We start from the raw sequence: 19,838 nt of genomic DNA on the forward strand, positions 1-19,838 counted from the left end.
ACGTGAGTATATATTGGTATTGAGCATCACCTCTCTAAGGCGACCACTTTCAAAGATGAATTTTTATTTGCGGCTGGTCGCCTTAGAGAGACCTTGTTGTGTGTGGTGTATATGATTACTGTTATTGTTTCCGAAAAACAATTTTTAAATCAAATAAATAAGCATATTTAGTAAAAACCCTCTCTAAAACGACCACCTGCGTTTCCAGGTTACTCTGATGGTCTTAAAGAGATCATATTTTCATTCTGTTAATTTTATTGTTTACAAGAAGTCTATTAACGTCAGATAAAAAAAAATAGCATAAACCCATATAAACCAACAGAAGATTTATTATTATATTGATACCAGTAAGAAAACCAGTAAAAGTCAATATAAACCTATACAAACCAGTACAAAGTTCTGCCATTGATGTTGGTTGTATGGGTGTCAAGTGATACCAGTAAGAAAACCCCACAGAGATCAATAGAAACCAGTAAAAGTCAGTAGAGACCATCAAAAATTCTATAGGTACCAGTAGAAAGTTTTACTGGTTTCTATATGTCATTTTGAAACCAGTAAGAAAAACACACAGAGACCAACAGAAACCAGCAAAAGTCAATAAAAACCCATAAAATCTTATGGGTACCCATCATAAAAAGTTTTACTGGTTTCTATGGGGCATTTTTAGCAGGGTACTTATATTTCGTTTTATTTTGAAGGTCTCCCAGAAAATGTCCGGAAGTTTTGAATGCTACCTGTTGCCAGTGGACACTGCAATCTAGGAACAATTATATTAGGTCCTATCGATTTTTAAGATTTAGAATTGATGGCAGTAATGCTTTGGGCACAAATACACAGTATTTTTTTATAGAGCATTCCAAAGTAGGTAAGTTCTATCAAACTGAGTAAAAGAACTGTGCAACGTTTGTTAAACTAAGCTAACAATAAAATAATAAACTGAAAATCTTCTGAAATTTAAATATAATCTTCATTGCCATTTCTACTCCAAGAAGTAGATATTTGTTCTGTACTGAGCATTAATTACAAACTGCTTGATGCCTAATTATATAAGTTACGGAAACCAGTTGGAATAAGTTAAAAATGTCTTAAATAGTTTTTACAAATATGAATTTATTACATGTACACGTTTTTCCATTCGAGATATTAAAAGCTACATAAATGTAGGATTCTACTTCTTAGAAATTAAATCCCTTTTAAAATTTATATTTATTAATAGATTTAATTAATATTTATTAATGATTTAAATTAATTATAATTTTTAAGTGTTAAACACTGTTACTGTTTCATTCTCTTAAGGGCATATCTTAATTAACTCTTCATCAAGATTTAAGGCCAGGCATGTAAAACTCAGTATCACAGATAGGCCAGTCATCAGTGTACAAGAAATTTAAGAAATAAGAGCCAAAAAAATAAAGGTAATTTTTTATCCTTAATGATGCATTTAAAAAGTGAGTAAATGCATAAAATCTTTTCTAACACTTGCAGTTCATTAAAAATAGAATAAACATACGGAATTCTTATAGCAAATCGGTATCTATCGTTTCTTCTCCGATACCTGGTATCTTATAAGGTACTTCTCCTGCCTTCCTAGCGTGCCTTCGTGGTGTGGTGGTCTGCACCCTGGGCCTGTATTCCAGAGGTCCATGGTTCGATTCCTGGCGAAGGTGTTGCTAATTTTTCAACTTGTCTGCTTTCAAAAATAACTAATGTCTCTACAGTGGCGTCCGAACTAAAAGGGGGGTGGATGAGTATTTGGCGATTGGGTCCCCTAAAAACACCAGTCACCCTTTAAAAGGGGGAGTATATAAGGTATTTCTCCCACCTTCCTAGGGTGCCTTCGTGGTGTGGTGGTCTGCACGCTGGGGCGGTATTCCAGAGGTCCGTGGTTCGATTCCCAGCGAAGACGTTGCTAATTTTTCATCTTATCTGCTTCCAAAAAATACCTAATGTTTCTACAATCTTCTTAATGAAACTATCTTTTGGGTATCTGTGAACGTACTGCTGGCAATAGAAATTTTCGGAATAGAAATCATATATACGAGTATCTCTGTTAACTTGGATCTCGTTGGGTTTTCTTTCCATAACTGAGAAAAATGGTTCACATTAATATGCAATATTGAACAGGAAATTCACGATGTAAATTTGTGGCTTTCTCAAAAACAAGCAGGGAAATATTTACGAAATTGAACTATAACCACGTAACTGAATTTTTGCTTTTAAATTTAGTCGTATTGAAACTCCCTTAATTCCCTTTGTAAATGGGCTAGCAGACTCGCAATGTCGGCTGAGAACATATTTTTATACAGACACCGTCTGGAGTGCCTTTTTAGCTGTCCACGTTTTATATACGGCAGGATACTGTGTAAAATTTGAATTTTTCCGTGTATAAACCGAGAAATTCTGGAACGTTTTCTAAAGCTATTGCGATATTCCAGTGTTATTCTGAGGCATTACTGTCTAGGTAGTACTTCCTAAAGCAACTACACAATTCCTTACGAGCCTGAGGATGAATAGTACATGAAATGCGTCCCTGATATGAGGTCTTGCATGGTGAAACGAAGAGAAGAGATACTTTGTATCTGTAGGAGGTATAGTCGTCACACATCTAGTACCATATATACAGCACTAAGAGAAAGAAAAAGCGCGTAAGCGGTAGGGAACCCATCTATTAGAGTAGCGTCAGCTTGCAGTGGTCGGCGTCTAAACCTGGCAACACACGAGATTGGAAAATGTACAGAATATCATGAAACGTAACAGGTAGTTTGGCTACGTTTAGGTGACGGGTGATACCGCGTGTCAGATGACAAATCCTTCTTGCGGTAGAATATGTGAAGCGTACGGATCATATGAAAACATCGTCCACTAAGATTTCATAATTTGGAAGTATAGCGAAGTTTGCAGTTACTGTTGGTTTCTGCCTTGTTCCTAATTAAACATTTTGAGATATTTCTTTACCGCGTCAATTTTCAAATCATATTACAAATTTTCATTTCGGATGAAGTAACGAACACCAGTGATAAGCCGCAACAACTTGTTTCGAAGGGATTTGCAGTTGCTTGAGATCATTTTCTTTTGCAGTTGCTCGGGCTGGTGATGCGTAAGAAAAGATCGGGCGGATGATAGCCTTATAAAGACGTAAGGTACCTGCATGATTCAGTCCTGAGTCACTCTAAAGTAATGTGAAAAGTTTCCGAATGACAGGGTATGACCGCGGGCGCTCTCGATGTACGCAGACCATGTGAATGAAAATCCTAAGTATTTAGCCGAATGTTCATTCCACGAATTTATCTTGTTGAAGTCGTCAGAGATGATAATTCAAGTTAACTTTTCAAAGAGGTGGGTTTTCATAAAGGATCTTCGACACCTCCAAGAAATGAATTATATATTAGAGATGGGCAAAACCGTTCCTTTAAGGGATGAGATCGGAAACGTTTATTGACTGAAGTGTATCAGTTCTTTTTAACGATTCACCGCTCACTAACAATGGCTTCGATTAATGCTTCGGAACAGGCATCAATCAAGAGCGGTGTGCAAAGATGATGGAAAAGCAGAAAAAATTGAACAAGGAGTGGGATCGCTGGAATCAACTCAACCAAACCGCTCACTCCCTTGGCTGATTTCTCTCAACTGTACTTTTGAGATTCCCTAAAACAACCTTTCTATATAGAACAACAGTAACGTTATGGAATAAAAAATGCTTAAATTTAAAAAATAATGAAAACTAAACTTCCTTTTGCTATACATTATTTTATCATTATAATTGATATCTTGTTGCTACTACAAAGCATAGTGTAAAAATTAATTTTTAGATTAGAGGCAGCCCAAGCATTTTTGACCTTGACAAGCTCGATGAATTTTTGCCTTATGAGCGAGTAGTACTATAAACTGGAGTCCCCTAAAATAGGAGAGAATGAGGTATGAGGTGGGCCTGTTGTGAACAGTGAATGGATTCATGCTATAGCTGGCAATGTTATTTTGGTTTGGTTTAGTTTATTTAATTATGGCAAAGTACTCGAAGGCTTTCTGCCTAAAGGAAGGGATGTCTTCGTGGAGGATTTTATGAGGGATGTCTCGTATACACTTTACGCATGGGGAAAACCACCACGAAAACGCCCATGCAGCCAGCCCGTTCGCGGCACTGGAATTTCGGACCTACTACCAGTGTTCCAGGGTGTTTACTGCTCATCCGCTGGTGAGCCTGCTGTTTTCGAGATTTTATGTAATTTTAAAGTTTCATTAGAATATTCGTCACTGGTGATCAGAAACCTTTTTTAGTACTTTTTGATTACTTATAAAATATTAACAGCTAATTTTTATATTGTTATACATTTCTAGAAGGGTACTTAGTCGTTGGATACTCGTTGTAGAAGTCGTTGAATACTTATAGTTTGATCCGAGCTTCGATGTCAATGATCGGGCTGGCTGCGTGAGCGTTTTCAGGTTTTTTCCCATACGTTGCGTGTATACGAACCAATTTTTCTTGGAAAGTCCTCCACGAAGGCATCCCATCCCTTAGGCAGATAACCCTGGAGCGTTTCTTGTAATTAAATAAACCATACCAATCTAGAAAAGGAGATTCATGCATAGAGTTTTGAAAAAAATTGAGATATATAGAAGTTGGAAGACTTCATGTGCGGGGTCTAGACCAAAAACACAAATGATTCTCTTTACGAAGTACATGTGTCGGCGTTGTCTTACAACCAATGACGGTGCAATATATTTCTCCAAAGTCATGTAGTAGTGCTAAATTGGCGTCAATTAGGACGAAAAAACAGCATCTTGATTTTCTACATGCGTTCCTTTGATACGAATGTCCTAAAATATTTCTTATTGGTTTATACTACCCTGATTTCTGTAATGAACAATCGGGTCTATCAGTATCAATTCTAAACCAATATCACTATCAAGCGAGATATATATAAAAATTCGAAAGCATAAATTGATATTTCTGAGAAGTAAATGTGTAAAAACTTCAAAGCAGGTATTTATAAATCAACGGGTTTCGAAAAATTGTGATATTGGTTTGCCGTTGCTTGTGTAATTGTGATAACTTTATAACTTTTGTAAATATCCACATTACAAAATTTTAAATTTTCTTCAATTTTAACAGTGAAACCAAGTGCTCCGTTAAGTGCGAATTTCAGCAACGTGGGAGCGACTAGTTTGGTACTTCACTGGGGTTCTCCTGCAAATATGCAATACGGTGAATTTAGACCTGGATTGACGTATTCTATCCAGTATCGTCCTTTATCTTCAGATCCAGCATCATTTAAGGTAATTTTTTAAAATACGAGTTATTTTTCTAATTGTAACTCTAAGTCAACGTTTCTCAGGCTTTGTGGTCCTCTTAACCTGCCCTTGTGGTCCTCTTAGATTGCGAAACAAAATTCAGATTAATTGCATATACCAGACATGAACAAACTGCGGCTCTCCGACACCTTAACCACGCTGAGCTACTTGCGATCTTTTGCCATCTGAAATGCGACTAGTTTTGAATTAATATAGTTTAATTTTTTTAACACAAATGGAATTTGAAATACAACTCATGCAGTACCACATTTCTTTATCAATCGCTAATATAATTTCCGATATTATGTATGTAAAAATTTGATAGATTTCAAACTGTCCAATGCCGGCTTATTGTCAGAACAAAAGATAAGTAACATTTTAAAAAATTCCATTTCCGGTAATTACTATTCCGTTTCTGTTACTTTTTGAACAGGTAATGGTCATCGGAATTTAATAATACAAAATTAATCTGAAACGCAATGCTAATATTTTTATTTAATTATTCTCCCTAATATTTTTTCTGTCAAGTTAATTTTAATTCAGGTATTATCTGCTTACATTCAGGTGTGATCCCATTGTTCGCAACAGTTGTGATCTACCTTAAAGATTTGCTATTCGTTGCAGGGTACTACTTTTATTCAGTCATTGAATGGCGTGACTAACTGCTCCAAAAACTTGTTTCGCCTTGCAATCCACAGAGAGCTCTTTTAATCTGTGGGAGAATTTTACGAGGATTTCATTGGAGAGAACCTTCAGCCTCTTACTTGGTTAGAACCTCTTACTTGGTTGTCTCAAATTTCTGCGGAATTCTTTGAAAATTAATTTCCGATTCCTAAGCAAGTCAAGCATTTTTATGCAATGGCTTCACGGATTTCTCAACCATTCACATAAATATGCTTAATGAAGTCTTTTACCACATGAAACTCTATCTTTCGTAATAATTTCTTGGTAATCCTACGCAGAGATCATAATTTATTTCACCAATGGCTGTGTATGCTGAAGTACTATTTGGAGTCGTGGGAAGACTCACTGATTTCACAACGATTTAAATTTTAATCAAACTGTTTCATTCCCATTTTGTCAAATATTGTATTCCAGAGAGAGAACTTTCATCTTAATAATTAAAGCTTCATATCAATAACGTTACAAACGTCTCACCTCCCCAACGTTTCTGTAAAAATGGGCATTTTTATATTGGAGATTTTTATATTAGCTTGTGATATTTTCTTGTATTTTTCGATTTCTTGTTTGATGACTGTCTTTATTGGTACGTCGTACTAGGTTAGAGGTATTTTGCTGCACTAGGTTAGAGCCGCCGGTAAATATCGCACTAAGTTAAAGGCATTTTGCTGTCCGGCATATCTAAATTTTTACCTCTTAGTACTACTGACTCCGATGCCATCATTATATGCTTCTTTTAATTTGTTTATATCTTATATCTTCCTAAATTTTCGATCATCATGTACGTCTGGCACGTCCTTTATGAAAGCTTAGTAGACAAACAAAAAGTTTTACAATGACTCACTGCTTGATCACTACAAATTTCAGGTAATAATGTGAAAATATGCTCCCGTAAAAGTTTATTTTCAATGTCTGATCTTTTATTTTCTAAATTATCCTCTGCTTAAAGACTCCATTTCAAACTCAATTTGAGATTTATTTTCTGTAAACAGGTTAGGAAACCCAATGAAATATTGTACCGTTAGTCTGACAATAATTTATTTTAAATTGCTTCCATTTACACATTTTTAGAATAATACAGAGTTGAAAGTTGAGAGATATTTCTCTTTAGCTACCTCCTAAATTTAAGAACTTTAGAGCACATTTAAGCAGAAAACGATCTAAATTGATTAAATTCTTCTTTAACTGCCTTGTAGAGTTTTACACATAAATGTATCAAGTGTTTATTTTTTAACTTATTTACGCAGTATGAAAGCTTCATTCAAATTTTTCTCAAAGAGACTTCTGCAAATACATGTATTTAATCCTTTTCTCTCTGTAGGCGTGTAGTTAGTTTTGCGAAGTTTTCTAAGTTATTTTCAGATATTGCGAAATTAGAAATCTAAGTCTAGGATTTAAGGAAACATTTGTCCACGTGGAATATTATCGCATCTATAATATAAATTAATAAAAGAATAATTACGAAAGTTTTATCGGCATTTAAATAACAATTTTATTTTTATATTGGTTTAAAAAGTCACACATGTATTTTTTTAATTTTCATTTTAAGCGCTTACATATTATTCGGCTCAAAATACGTAGCTTCAGTGTACTATGATTAATACAGCTTAAGCGTACTATTACCGTAAAAGGAATTTTTCCCAACGATACCAATACGTATTTAATAGATTTTAGCCTTTCTATATTTAGTCTCGCATTTTATAGTTTAAAGTATGAATCTGCAGCAGTTGTTATAGCATTATTTTAGAGCTATGTTTAAAGCTCTATGCTTCCACGTGATCTTTAACTTTGATTAAATTAATTCGATCTCTGAAAGCAAATTTTTTTTCTTTCAGGAAATAAGGCTGCAGCGAGAACCCTTTTCATTAGCAGGCTCTGCTGAATTTAAAGATCTGATTCCTTATACGGAATATGAATTTAAGATTCGTTGCAGATCCCCGGATTCAGATAGTGATTTGATGTGGAGCCCCGACTTGACTATTTCTACAAGAACTCTTCCTGATGGTACTCATGTTTAAGTGTAATATGTAAACAGTTAAATTTTATCACTTCTGAGTTTCTACTTATCTTGCTTACGAGAACTCTACGAAATAAGTCTTAATTCAAAATCTGCACCTTTACTGATAGTTTTGATTAAATTTTCTCAAAACGCAGCATACTCGGATATTTAAAAAATAGTTTTGATTAAATTTTAGCAAAAAGCAGGATACTCGGGTACTTAAAAAAATCTTAATTCAGAATTCATAGAGTTATTATCATCTTAAAATCCTCCAGTATAACATAAAAGCCACATTTTCATTGAGAATGTCTATTTGTTTGTTTCGTAAACTTTTTATTTTCCGAATTTCGGAATGTTATATAGGTGGATATTCGTATATTGGTATTCGCTATTCATAAGTTTCAATTTTTGATGATTCCTGAAACTCTCTCATCTCTTCCACCAATATTCTAACAGAAAAATCGTAGAACACTCGTATTTAACGCTGTCGAATCTTAGCAATCGACGCTGTCGAATCTTAGCAATCGAGATAGCTGAATCAGATTTTTCTTGATTTTTCTCAATTGTAACCTGAATAAAAATCAGTTTTCCTGAAGTCCTTCAAAAAGCCATCCGTCCCGTTAAACACATGGTTCTTGAGTTATTTTCCATAATCTAAATAATCCAGTTTTAAAGCAGAGGTTCGATAAATGTTGAGTATTCTTAGAGAACTAACTAATTATACTAAGGGTAAAAACTTAACGGTAATTTTACGTTTTAACAGGCCAATTGTTAACAACTGTGCCACAAAGTACCAAATGTGGTAACCTGATTATATCGCTTCATGAATAACTGAATGCTGAAGGTACGCAGTTCTAGTGCTGTGCACGATACCTAATTTGTGTGGTTTGTGTGCAATGCTGTCGTTCTTCCCATGTACATCCCTATGAATACAGTAAATTTAAACTAGAGCATTGTTAATATTCGGTATTGTGCACATGTAACCTTGTATACATATAATTATACAATACGTTACTATTACTGAAAGCTCTTTTTCTTCCATAACGCTTTATATTATTAGGCTTGTCGCCATTAGATTTCACGCTAATGTTTATGTTTGGTGGTGGTGCCTCGTCAACAGAAAAGTACCTTTTTACTAATGAATTAACTACTGTTACTAAGTAGATCTTTGGTGGTACAGGTAGAAGTGGGCGGGAGACCAGAAATTTACCATTGGTCATACAGATATAGTCCCACCGTCCTAGCACTGAAGTTCCGCTCTAGTTTTGAGGAAGAATACTCCAGGAGCGGTCTGAGTGTCTTCCACCCCTCTTCCCCTACCAAGACATTCGGCGAGCCGTATATTTAGAGTGTCTCCTTGTCGTACAAACATTATACTGTTATAAACATATCTGCGAGGATGGTGAACACCTGGTTGTTACTAGTGGTAAGCAGATCCTCCTTTCTCCACTATCTAGAGAGAACGCCTCGCATTAGGCCCTTAAAACAACCTATTGGGAGTTAATTGAAAAAATTGCAATTATGTTTACTGTGCTAAACAAGGGCTGCAGAGGTGCTATTGGTGTACAGAGGATATACAGTTACATATTCATTACATGACATAGCATTAATTAACATAATTACATGCATTAAACGTACATAAACATACACATAAAACACAAACATAGTTCATTGTATACTATGGATACAGGCATACTCATACATGAGTTGCTGCACATGGTTCACATGTTACATGGTTTCTTAGATTCAGTCACTAGTATGTCTAGCTCAGTGAGTGTGGGGGTAAATGAGACTAGTCAATATCTTGGCCCATTGACGAGATACGTCCAAGAGTTAGCAAATTTTAATGATGGCAGCTCGATTTCTTACAGCGAATCATTGATATGCTTCTAGATAGCTCGATGGAAACAAAACCGTTGGTCAGTTAAAAGATAGATGTAGGCATATTAAGTGGGACTGCCCACTTGACGACTAATTTCTGCATTGGAAATATTTTGTCTCTTGTAGTGCGAGGAAGGAAAATGGGCCATGGCCAGTGATGAAGCGAGTAACCTGCAGGATAGTGATGTCTGCGGGGTTGAAAATTTGGGAAAAATTAATATTCATAAAAGAAATGTTTTCAGGCATATGAGAAGTGTATAAGAGCAAACGCCATGAACACAGAAACACTTAAACTAAAAAAGACTTAATTTTTAATAACCGCTTGAAATCCGATGTACAACGATCGAAATAATTTTAAGATACTTCATTTACTTGTGTATTCTCCCCTTTTTTTACTAATTTTATCGCCCGAAAATCGAAAAACGAAAATTATGCGAATAATGTAATTTCAAAAAGAGGTGCCTAAAATAAGAACATAACAAACAAAAAGTATTCATGAATAAACTACCAGTAAATATCATAGATATTTAGATATTCTAGATATTATCTAGAAATTGGCCTGAGGTTTAGTGCGTGAGGTAACCCCACTCAAGGATTATCCGAGGTGCCGGAAAAAGCAAGAAATGATTCTAGTTCATGTCGGCGAAGACAAACGTATTACACTAAGATAACATTATAACACCTAACAAAACATATATCTTCATTTCTACATTCCCTGTATCTCGAATCTTACCCGCTTCTATTGCTGTACACTACTACTCCATAGACCTCAAATAACTTGATTGCAGTTGAAACTATTGCCTGTGTCGTAGCTATCGTCGTAGCCATCGTCCTATCCAGCTTTCATTCTTTCTTCCCATAAATGCAATAATCTTTAGAACCATTAAGAGCATTAGATATTCTAGATATTCTCGTTTTTCTGAATATTTTCATTATTAATTCTTCATTAGTCATAGCCCATGCACTCCAAATCCACGAATCCAATTGATAAAACAGAAACATACCTGGACGAATCCATTTTAAAATTTAGGGAAGCTTGCATTCTGAATTCTTTTGGGTAGCTGAAAATTATGTGTATACATAAAAGATTTTCAGAACCTTATACTTAAAACCTGAGGTGAAAACTACTTGAGGGGGGGAAAGTACGGTACATTAAAATACTGAAATTCTGCATTGCATCAAGCGTTACACGCAATTTAGTTTAAGTATTTTTCTCATTTGAATCTGTGCGTCATCCATATAGTATATGATTACGTGTTAACTTACAGTAAGTAAACCCGAAATTATTAAAATTATTGATGCATTTTTCACATTAAATATTGCAAAGATTCGGTTCATGACTTTTTTATATGTTGTATTTTTCCCAAAGAACACTTAACTGTTTTTAAATTTAATTTTATTTATAATTCATATTATTACGAGATTAATTAAAATTATGTTTCTAGTTCCTTACAGGAGACCTGAAATTACAAACTCTTCATTTACTATTGAATCTAATTATGTCACTGAAAGCTTTCCTGATATGAGAACAATAACTCTTTACTGGAAGGTATGATTTAATTTGCTATTCTTTTGAAGTGCGTTTCTGTATGCTTTTAGTTATAGTATGCTTAGTATAGTTTAGTTATAGTATGCTTTAGTATTCTGTATGCTTTTCAGTTTGCTTTTAGTTACTTATTTCAGGGTGTACCTGCTGCGCACGAAAATGGCCCAGACTTTCACTATGTGATTCACGTTTCTTCCCGAAATTTGCCACTAGGGGTTATTGCTGTTGGCAATGAAACAAAGTACAGTTTTTGGAACATGACAGTAAATACACGTTACAAGTTTCAACTGTATGCCAGTAATAGCGTCGGTCTTTCCACCAACATTTCAGGAATTGTTGTTGCAACAGATAAATGTAAGTCATTTCTTTTATAATTGTTTTTATTTATAAATCTGGAAAAGACTTTATATAAATTTTAAACAACTTTATTTACAGCAAGCAGGAGTCTATTCTAACCTGATGTAGCTTACAAATGAGCAATATGTTTTGTACTTATATGTAGGGTCCGAAATGTTGGTCAGTAGGCTTTCTACGATAGATATAATTCAACTGCAAAATGCATTGAGAGTGCGTCCAAATTTTGTTCCTTTACGCAGGAAAGAACGCCTATATGCTGCACTAGTTGTTTTTTCGGAAAAGCAAAATTTTCAAAGTTTTCTTTCGTAATACAGTAGGTTTCATTATATATTTAACTACTATATATTTTTTCAATATACATACAGGTGGGACTATGGAGGATCTACGTATGTCACATTACACCATATTTTATTCGATTGTAGATCTTAAATATAACATAATTATGCAAACTGATTGGATATACATTATAAGCTTAACATCTAACTCAAGGCTATATCTACGTGTTGACTGAGTGGCCATATGCTCACCGTTGACTTGTGGACTAATTCTTAATAGCTTGAAAATATATTTTTTTTTAATGTCATGTTTTTAAATGTAGTGTTTTCTACATTCTGCGTTTAACATCTAACTCGGGGCTATACATATGCGTTGACTGACTGGCCATATGCCTACCGTTGAAGTGTGGACTAATTCCTGTACGCATAGTAGCGCTAATGTTTTCTCTTTGCATATGCGCCCCTGCATGTTTACCTAAATGCTTGTAAGAGATCTGGATAAAATGATTTCTTCGTAAACATCTCACATTTTACTTTGCTGAATTTTACTCTAACGTGATAGCTATTGGTTTCTCATGAATAACATTTGTTCAAATTTCCCAGGATAATTTAAAAAAAAAAAAAAAAATCTTCAAAAGTCACTCACCTATTCTTACTGGTAGAATAACTTAAGTGTATGAGTAAACGATGTACAATTTAAGCAAGCTCTTCTTATTTTTGATTCTGTTTTCGCAAAAATTCAATAAATTTAACTTTGTCAAAACTACACAAATTTCTTTTGAAGATTTTAAAGGCTTTAACTGATGGAAGAATTAATATAATATTTTGAGAAATAGAATTTAAAAATATGCACTTAAATAAGTTTTTTTTCAAGAAAACTAAATTTGAAAAATTGGGAGAATTTTAAAGCAGCAGAACATGAATGAATATCACCATTGTGACGACGATGCAACGTGCTTGGTATCTGAGGTGGCAAATGTTAAAATTGAGAAAGCACAAATCAGTAAAGGACAACTTCCATACCGGTTGTCTTCACCAAGCATCGAGCTGCAAGGTATAGTCTTAGAATTATAATGAGTGTTTATATAACGACATGTTTATAGGAGCTGCATATGAACATTATGTCGTTAACCATATGAACATATGTCCATATGAACATTAAGTCAGTTTAAGCCTTCGTGGAAAAGTTTTTTCGGAGAAGATAAACAATAACTTTCTAGGCAGACAATTCTAGGTAGTATTGTCTGCTCTCTTTTGATGTTTATACGATTAATTAAATAGATCTTATGCAAGAAGAATTTTGTAGCTGTTAATGAAATTTTATCATGTTACAAAATTCGTTTTGCTCATCATAGATGATCATTTTTACATAGAATTCAATTATAAAATTGGCGAAATTTAATAGTCACATGATTAGTTTGTCCTGGCTAGGAAACTAAATTTTGGAAACTATAAATTAGTTATGCGAGGAGAAAAATTTTAATTCATTATTTCAGGTGGAATACGCTATTAATGACCATGAGAATTATACAAGAGCTATTAATGACCATGGAATTTAATGACCATGAGAATAATACAAGAGTAATGAGCCGTTAAACTGCTGGAGATCCTGTAAGCTGGATTGCCATTTGTGAATAAATAAAAGCTTTGATATAGCAGGAGTATGGTATTTCCTATTAAACTAAAATAGGTTATATTCACTCAATAATAATTTTAAATTCTTAAAACTCATGGTTTTCCCGTTTCTTTACAGAGACTGTAAATTACATTAATTTGTTTATTTAGGTAGTGTTTTCTAACCGTTTACAGGCGAAAATATCGCTAAAACGCCGGGGAGAAACCAACGTAAAACTAAAACATTGTAGAAGAAAGGAAAGCAAGGAAAAAACATCGCAGTTCTAAAACATCGTAGTACAAAATATCTGAAAATTAAAAGAAAGTTACAAATTGCTCAGTGTAAAAACATCATCGTTGAAAATAGCGTGGTAAAAATTAAAGCACCTACAAATCCTCGCATGACGTTAATATGGCAGGTGTGTGCTTTTCAGGCTTTATAAGCAGTAAATGCATATTCGCATAATGATTTGTGAGCGGAAGAAGGAATAAGGAATATTTTTGTTTTATACTTTTTAACTAATAAAATTTTACTTTAAGAGTAAGAAGGAAACTTAGCATTCAAAAAGTGAAAATGGATAGAAAATGGTACTATTCCGTTTGAGGACGCAGGCGGCAAAGACGCCAATAATGGTACAACCGATGCCAAACGGAATATCCTCGCTAATAACCTTTTACTCCTCATTTTCAAAACAAGTCGCAACCATTTCTTATCAGATTGATTGTTTCTTTCAGTACTGGCATACAATTACATACAATTTTTACTTTAGATAGTTCAATTCTATGCCCTAAGGCAATTCGCGGGCGGTAATTAAGTCAACTTGGATGCAATCACACTGCTCACCTGATGGCGAAAATGTAGAAAAGTCAAGGGTTAAATTCATCTATTCTAATGAGAGTGCACTAGCGAAGTAAAGCACTGCGGTTTTACGTAATTTCTGAGTAAGCTATTCGTACGAATTGAAGTAATTCTTGCATTTAAACTTGTGTTTCAAATTAAGACTTAAATTAATTAATGCAGAATTGAAATTAATGCAGATAATTACCGAGAGAATCAGATTTTTGTAGCGTAGTTTACGTGACATGAGATCACTTGGGGTCACGTGAGATGAATCGACGAATCAGGATTTATACCATGAAAGCATAGTAAATACTTAAATTAATGTGTTTTTACAAATTTATTGGCTTTTTTACAAAATTTTAAACGACATTAAAATGTTTATATCTTCAAAATAAAAAATTCTTATAACTAACATTTGTCAACATTTTTTATGTGTATACTGTGTGTAGCCGACAATAAAGTCTGCTTGGCAAGATTTGAGCCGGCGAAACGGAAAAGTACCTAGAAAATTAATATTACTACAGGACTTAAAAGTATTTTATAATTTGATAAATAAGTAAACAATTTTAATAGAGGTAACGATATGTGGTTAATTATCTTACTCTTCCTAATCTTGTATAGAATATATTTTTAACGAAAAATTACAATAAAATTTTATAAAAGAGATTACTAATTAATTAATGCCCATTATTAGTTAACTGCACCAGTTCAAACTTCCATTAATTGCTATACCCAGCATTATTTTTCTGTTGATTCTCAGTTTTTGAATGCTTAAATTTCCTTGTTATTTTTTCTGGAAAAATTGATTACTTAATTCAAAAATACGAAGTATAAAAGTAAAAATATTCCTTATCTCTTCTTCCGCTCTCAGATCATTATACAAATAGGCGAATTTTTAAAGCTTGTAAAACGCATGTCTGTGATGTTATCGTCAAGCGATGTTTTGTACGTGTTATTTTTTTTACCACGATATTTTCGATGACGATGTTTTAAACTGGGAAATTTTCGAATCGTTTTGTTTTCGTTGACGAAAATTTGTGCCGCTATGACTTAGAACTGCGATGTTTTATTCTTGCTTTATTATCTCTCACGACGTTTTCGCCTTGCTTTTTTTCTCCACGAGATTTTCTGCAGCTATTTGCTGCGATGTTTTCAGCCGACACCTTATAACGATATGTCAGATTTGGTTTCATTTCAATTTTGCAGATATTAATTCGTAAAATTCATTGTAAATCTAACTGACGAAGGAATACTTTGGCTGCGTGAAGTTTCTAAACTGTGTTAGAAATCTACGGGAAGGTATTCTTTCCTTCAGGCAAATACCTTTATGCGCTTACTCGCAATTAACTATTTTTCAAGATTTTAGTTTTCGAAACTCCTAGATTCTATAGCAATTCTTAAAATGAAGATTCTCATAACCAAAGTGGTCTTCAGCATAATTTGTGCAACTTTCAATTCTGGAAAGATTTATTGCTTGAAACTTATTACTGCGTTTAGTTCTTAAGTATTAGCGAGATCATCTTACTAGAAGTCATCAAAATTTAAGAATGCATCAGACTCTGGTAACCAAGCCCAAAATCGTTTTCTTCGTGTTATAAGGTATTTATCCCGCTTTCTTAGCATGCCCTCGTAGTGAGTTGTCAGCACGCTCGGCGTGTATTTCGAGAGGTCCGTGGTTCGAGTCCCGTCATTGCTCATTTTTCACATCTCCTGCTTCCAGAAAAATACCTAATGTCTCTATAGTGTTAATAGGAAACATCGCCATTTTCATATGCGATCTTTTCGCTAGAATTCAAGTTCCCCGCGGTTCTTTTGTTGATAAATCGTGATCGTTGGCAATATAATTAACATACCGTATCAGTATCAGTATCAGTAGCGGGCGCAGCCCGTCCCACCTAACCAATCAAGTTGGTCTTATGGTCATGACAGGCCATGCCCATTTCAACAAATGAAAAAATAAAACATAAAATATCTAAATGAGAATAATCATGTGTAAAAAATAATCATAAGCAAAAAGTGAAGAAAAGGAACAAATACAAACATTTAGACAAGAGCAGACACTAAAAACAGAAACAAAAAAGCGAATAACAAACACGAACAATGGTAACAACAAATTATTAAAATATACCAATTAGTGATGGCAATAAAATGCAAATATCATACACTGATTCCCACTGCCCGGCGCTCACCGTCAATAAATTTCATCACAGATTTACATAATTATGCGAAATCTTTATAGCATAAAAAGGGATTGTCAAAATCAATATTTTTATCGTTTCTTAAGCCATCAAAGTAGGGACAGACCTCGAGGAAATGCTTAGATGCTTAGCATCACCAAACAGATCACATAGTTTACATTTATCGTCGTTCTGTATCTTAAACCTAGCGAAGTATCCCGGGAAACGCCCATGTCCGGTCAGAAACTGGTTAACTTCAAAATCATTAAGGATAATTTTTTTTCTTTTTTCTTTTTTCTTTTTTTTTACATTTAAAACAAATTAAACAATTTAATTAACATACCGTGTTCACGCAGTAGTTGTGTTGTTGTTGTCTTGTCAAAGGAGTCAAATAGGACCGAAAGTATCCAGGACAGTAGTTCTGTATGGACACGAACTGAAAATTTAATACATTTTACGTTATTTTACAAGATCCTTAAATTCCTTTTCCGAGAACTACATGCACCATAGTTTGAAGTCTTTAAATGAAATGCTATGCGTGGAAATCTAACCTTCAAAATGGTTCTATATAAATGTGTTTGCAGAGATATTAGGTTAATTGGAAGTAGGCAAGATGAAAAATTAGCAACTGCCTTCGCCAGGAATCGAACCACGGAACTCTGAAATACCAGCTGAGTGTGATGATCGCTACACCACGAAGGTACGCTAGGAAAGCGGGAGAAATACCTTATATGTTTTCAGAAAATGTGAATTGTTAAGCTTCCACAGCTTTAACAGAGGGTGTTTACATATACTGAAAACGATTTCGATACACAATTAAAAAGTGCAAATGCATTGGAATAAAAAATTTTTACAACAGCTTAATATAAAATTAGTAACACAACAACCTTCAGTTTGGTGTAGATTTACGTACAAGTTCTCTGAGATCTTGTATATAAATCTACGCCAAACTCAAGGTTGTTGTATTATTAATTTTATATTTCAATTAGCGTGTTTCTCTTCCGTTTCCAACAGCTTAATATTTGAAATAAGTAATACCTTCTACTACTATTAAATTTATTTTTCTTTCCACATAATGCTTGTAAACAAGCTCTGGATTGAAACATAGGTTTTTACGCTTTCCAAAGAAAAATATTCGTATTCTGTAATTCAAAAATGTAGTAAAATGCATGCTGTTAAAATATCTAAATGCAAAATAATCAATATTATTAGTTAGAAAAACCGTCAAACAAATCATTTCTTCTGTACGGAAAGAAGAGAAATTCAAAATAAGAAGAGGAGAAAAGAATGTTAAAATCAACTCAACATGCTATCAAGAGGAAGTTTTATGTCCGATATTTAATGAAGAATTTCCATTTCTTTATCCTAATGACTTTCAAAGAGGGCAACTTCATCGAGACCAGGCAACAAGTTATAGTTCGAAAGGTACGTTGCTTGAAAAACTAAAGCCTGATATAGACAATTGCGTATATAGCTTTTATACGTACTCATGAAACAAACCCTGACATTTCATCTATGGGGTACTGCGACTTTGGTCTTTTGAAAAGAGATTTTTCTAAGCGCAAACCCACCACAAATAATGTAGTCTGGAAAATAGCGGAAAAGGAGTGAAAATGAAATCTCATGGAAATTTTAGTCTATCCTAGAAATCACGATGCATGTTTATAGTTCAGAAAAACGCTACCATTTCAAACGTTAATATTCTTTACATTTTAAACATTAAATAAACGGCCGCAAGCTCTTTCTGAAAATATGTAAACACCCTCTGTAGTAACATTATATTCGAAGTATTTATAGTAAATGTTTTATTATTTAATTATTTTGTGTATTACTGATTGTATAAATTTATTCTGGTCTATTTTTAGTACTTCGTGGACCTAAAGATATCATTGTCGAAGCGAAGGAAAATAGTTACTTCATTAGCTGGACTTCTGAGTATGAAGTAAATTATTATGAAAATGAAATAGAATATTATACTTTATTTTGGTGTAAAAGTTCGATTCCACGTCCCGTAATATGTCATGATTCTCTACAGTGGTTGCATTTGAACCAAACTGAATATAATCTGCAACTGACTGGTGGAAATGATTATCAATTTGCTGTATCTGCAAACTCCTTGAAGTGGACATCGGGAATGTTTTGGGCTTCTTGCCATATTTCTTTCAATCCTCAATATTTCGAGGCATATGAAATTTGCCTCAATTTTACCCAGGCCTTAGCTACAGTTCCCGATTCTGGCATTTTGTACCTATGAAATTTATAAATTAAATTATATAATAGCAAAGTTATATGTTATATGCGGCTAAAATGTACATTTAAGACGTGTGAAATGACTTTAATAATGGACATGGAAATGTATCTTCTTTTGACTACTTTAAAATATAACACTGAAATGTTTTACCTTGCTGATTAAATTTTTAGAATGCGTGTTTAAAAGTTGGTTTTTTTCACTTTACTATACAGAATACATTTTCTTTCATAACATGTATTCTATCAATAGAACATTTTCTGCCCTACTTTAGGGGTAGAAATGTAGCTGCAATATAAGCATTTAGGTGCATTAAACATCACATAAAAATTCTGTATCGAAATTATCATAGCTGTAATATATCGTAATTATGACTTATGTGTTAATCATTTTTCATAATTTTTATCAGAATGTCTTATTATAGCCATCAGTTGGATGTTGTTGAGGTAGACACAAATGTCATAGTATGCACTTTAGCAATTATAAATTGCGTTTACATGTAATTCTTGAATACAAAACGTTTTATTGCAGAACTGCAGAATTAATCATTTATCTTCGAACTTTAACATTATAAACTGGTCACCAATTATTTATTCCCTAGATTTATATGGATTGTGGAAAAATCCCCCAAATGATTTATGTATCGCCGTTAGAGGGCGCTTCGCTTCTGAAAAAGAATGTTAGTTTTTAGTTTGCGACGTAGTTAGTTAGCAGTGAACCTTCGATGCAATCCAGGTTGCTTTGTAAATAAAATGATTATTTTTGTAGATTGTTGAAGTATTTCACTTCATTTAGAATTAGAACCACCTTTTGCAATATGGTGCATCGGTGCCGAGAACCTTTGGCCAAATTAGAAGTTTGTGTTTTTTAATTTTGGATATCATTTTATGCGAAGACAGCCAAGGTAAGCCTGTATTTTCTATTTTTATA

At 33.8% G+C, this 19,838-nt stretch overlaps 1 protein-coding gene across 3 annotated transcripts in view; it reads left to right on the plus strand.

Annotated features, from left to right (window-relative positions):
* The window catches only part of LOC118188343 (cytokine receptor-like), a 56,433-nt gene extending 37,337 nt beyond the window's left edge, over window positions 1–19,096 (plus strand). The window contains exons 5-10 of one of the 3 annotated variants that reach the window (XM_085821463.1): window positions 699–865; window positions 5,111–5,274; window positions 7,806–7,974; window positions 11,296–11,399; window positions 11,510–11,750; window positions 18,526–19,096. In XM_085821463.1, coding sequence (XP_085677589.1) covers window positions 699–865; window positions 5,111–5,274; window positions 7,806–7,974; window positions 11,296–11,399; window positions 11,510–11,750; window positions 18,526–18,914 — 1,234 coding nt within the window. In that variant the 3' untranslated portion in view covers window positions 18,915–19,096. The remainder of the gene's footprint in view (window positions 1–698; window positions 866–5,110; window positions 5,275–7,805; window positions 7,975–11,295; window positions 11,400–11,509; window positions 11,751–18,525) is intronic. The other 2 variants (XM_085821464.1, XM_085821465.1) reach the window with 2 other exon arrangements.
* The last annotated feature ends 742 nt before the right edge of the window (window positions 19,097–19,838 follow it).

The sequence above is a fragment of the Stegodyphus dumicola genome, chromosome 1 (genome assembly GCF_044657685.1).
Source record: "Stegodyphus dumicola isolate Sdum_Otavi_A_Nest chromosome 1, ASM4465768v1".
Lineage (NCBI taxonomy): Eukaryota > Metazoa > Arthropoda > Arachnida > Araneae > Eresidae > Stegodyphus > Stegodyphus dumicola.